Source organism: Myotis davidii, unplaced genomic scaffold (assembly GCF_000327345.1).
Source record: "Myotis davidii unplaced genomic scaffold, ASM32734v1 scaffold674, whole genome shotgun sequence".
NCBI classification, from domain to species: Eukaryota; Metazoa; Chordata; class Mammalia; order Chiroptera; family Vespertilionidae; genus Myotis; species Myotis davidii.
The window spans coordinates 1,715,786-1,716,657 of record NW_006286674.1 but is presented as its reverse complement, the minus strand read 5'-3'; the positions used below and the strand labels follow the sequence as shown (position 1 = coordinate 1,716,657).

The 872-nt window shown below is 65.8% G+C and overlaps 1 protein-coding gene across 1 annotated transcript in view; it reads left to right on the top strand.

The window, feature by feature from the left end:
* Positions 1-627: 627 nt before the first annotated feature.
* The window catches only part of GFI1 (growth factor independent 1 transcription repressor), an 8,525-nt gene continuing 8,280 nt past the window's right edge, over positions 628-872 (top strand). The window contains exon 1 of the mRNA XM_006758206.2: positions 628-848. Coding sequence (XP_006758269.1) covers positions 730-848 — 119 coding nt within the window. The 5' untranslated portion in view covers positions 628-729. The remainder of the gene's footprint in view (positions 849-872) is intronic.

Sequence of the window (872 nt, the reverse complement as noted above, 5' to 3'; positions counted from 1 at the left end):
GGGCTCCTAGGAGGACGCCGCGCGCTTCTCAGCCAGCGCGCGCCGGTGGGGCTCGACCTCCCCAGGACAAGGTTTTTGGTGAGCAGAGTGGAAAATGGTTTTTCCCGGGACTTGGTTTCCAAGGTTAGGTCTTCAGCGTCCGGAGTGTCTGGCCCCGGACCTTGCCTGCTTTAGCCGCACCCACGTCTCCAGGTTTAACTTTTTCCCCGCGTGGAGCATTGAGTGTGGGACGAGTAAGATTGCCAGGATGCGAGTTCCTCCCAGGGCCGGGCTTGGTCCTCGGCCACTTCCCCCGCCTCCCCTTCTGATCCCCCCGCTCGCCTACCTTCTTTCTCGGACCTCTGCTGCCCCGGTCCCCCTCTGAGGCCCGCCCCCGACCCCAACCCTCATCCTGCCCAGTGTGCCCCGCCCCTGCCCCCCTTCCCTCCAGTTTGTAGCTGGTTCTCGAAGGGCTTGGCTACTTGCCTCTTCCGGGTCCTCGACCATCGACACACCCCCAGTCCCTAAATTTGTCCTCGCGCCCCCGCCCTCGTCCCCAGCCCGAAAGCAGAGCCCAGCGGGTCGAGTTGGAATAAGCGGCCCGTCGGGTACTCGGGCTCCTGGGAGGCTTTGCTGAATCGCAGGTCTCCGCCTAGCTGGGGCTGAGCAAGAATTCGGGGTGACAGCGCGGGGACGGAGACGCCAGGGACCCGTGCAAACGGAGTGGGGAGCGCAGCCCGCCCCACCATCATGCCGCGTTCGTTCCTTGTTAAGAGCAAGAAGGCTCACAGTTACCACCAACCGCGCTCCCCGGGACCCGACTATTCCCTCCAACCGGAGCAGGTCCCGGCGCCAGGCGGAGCAGGTGCGGGGGGCGGGCGCGCGGGGGGTGC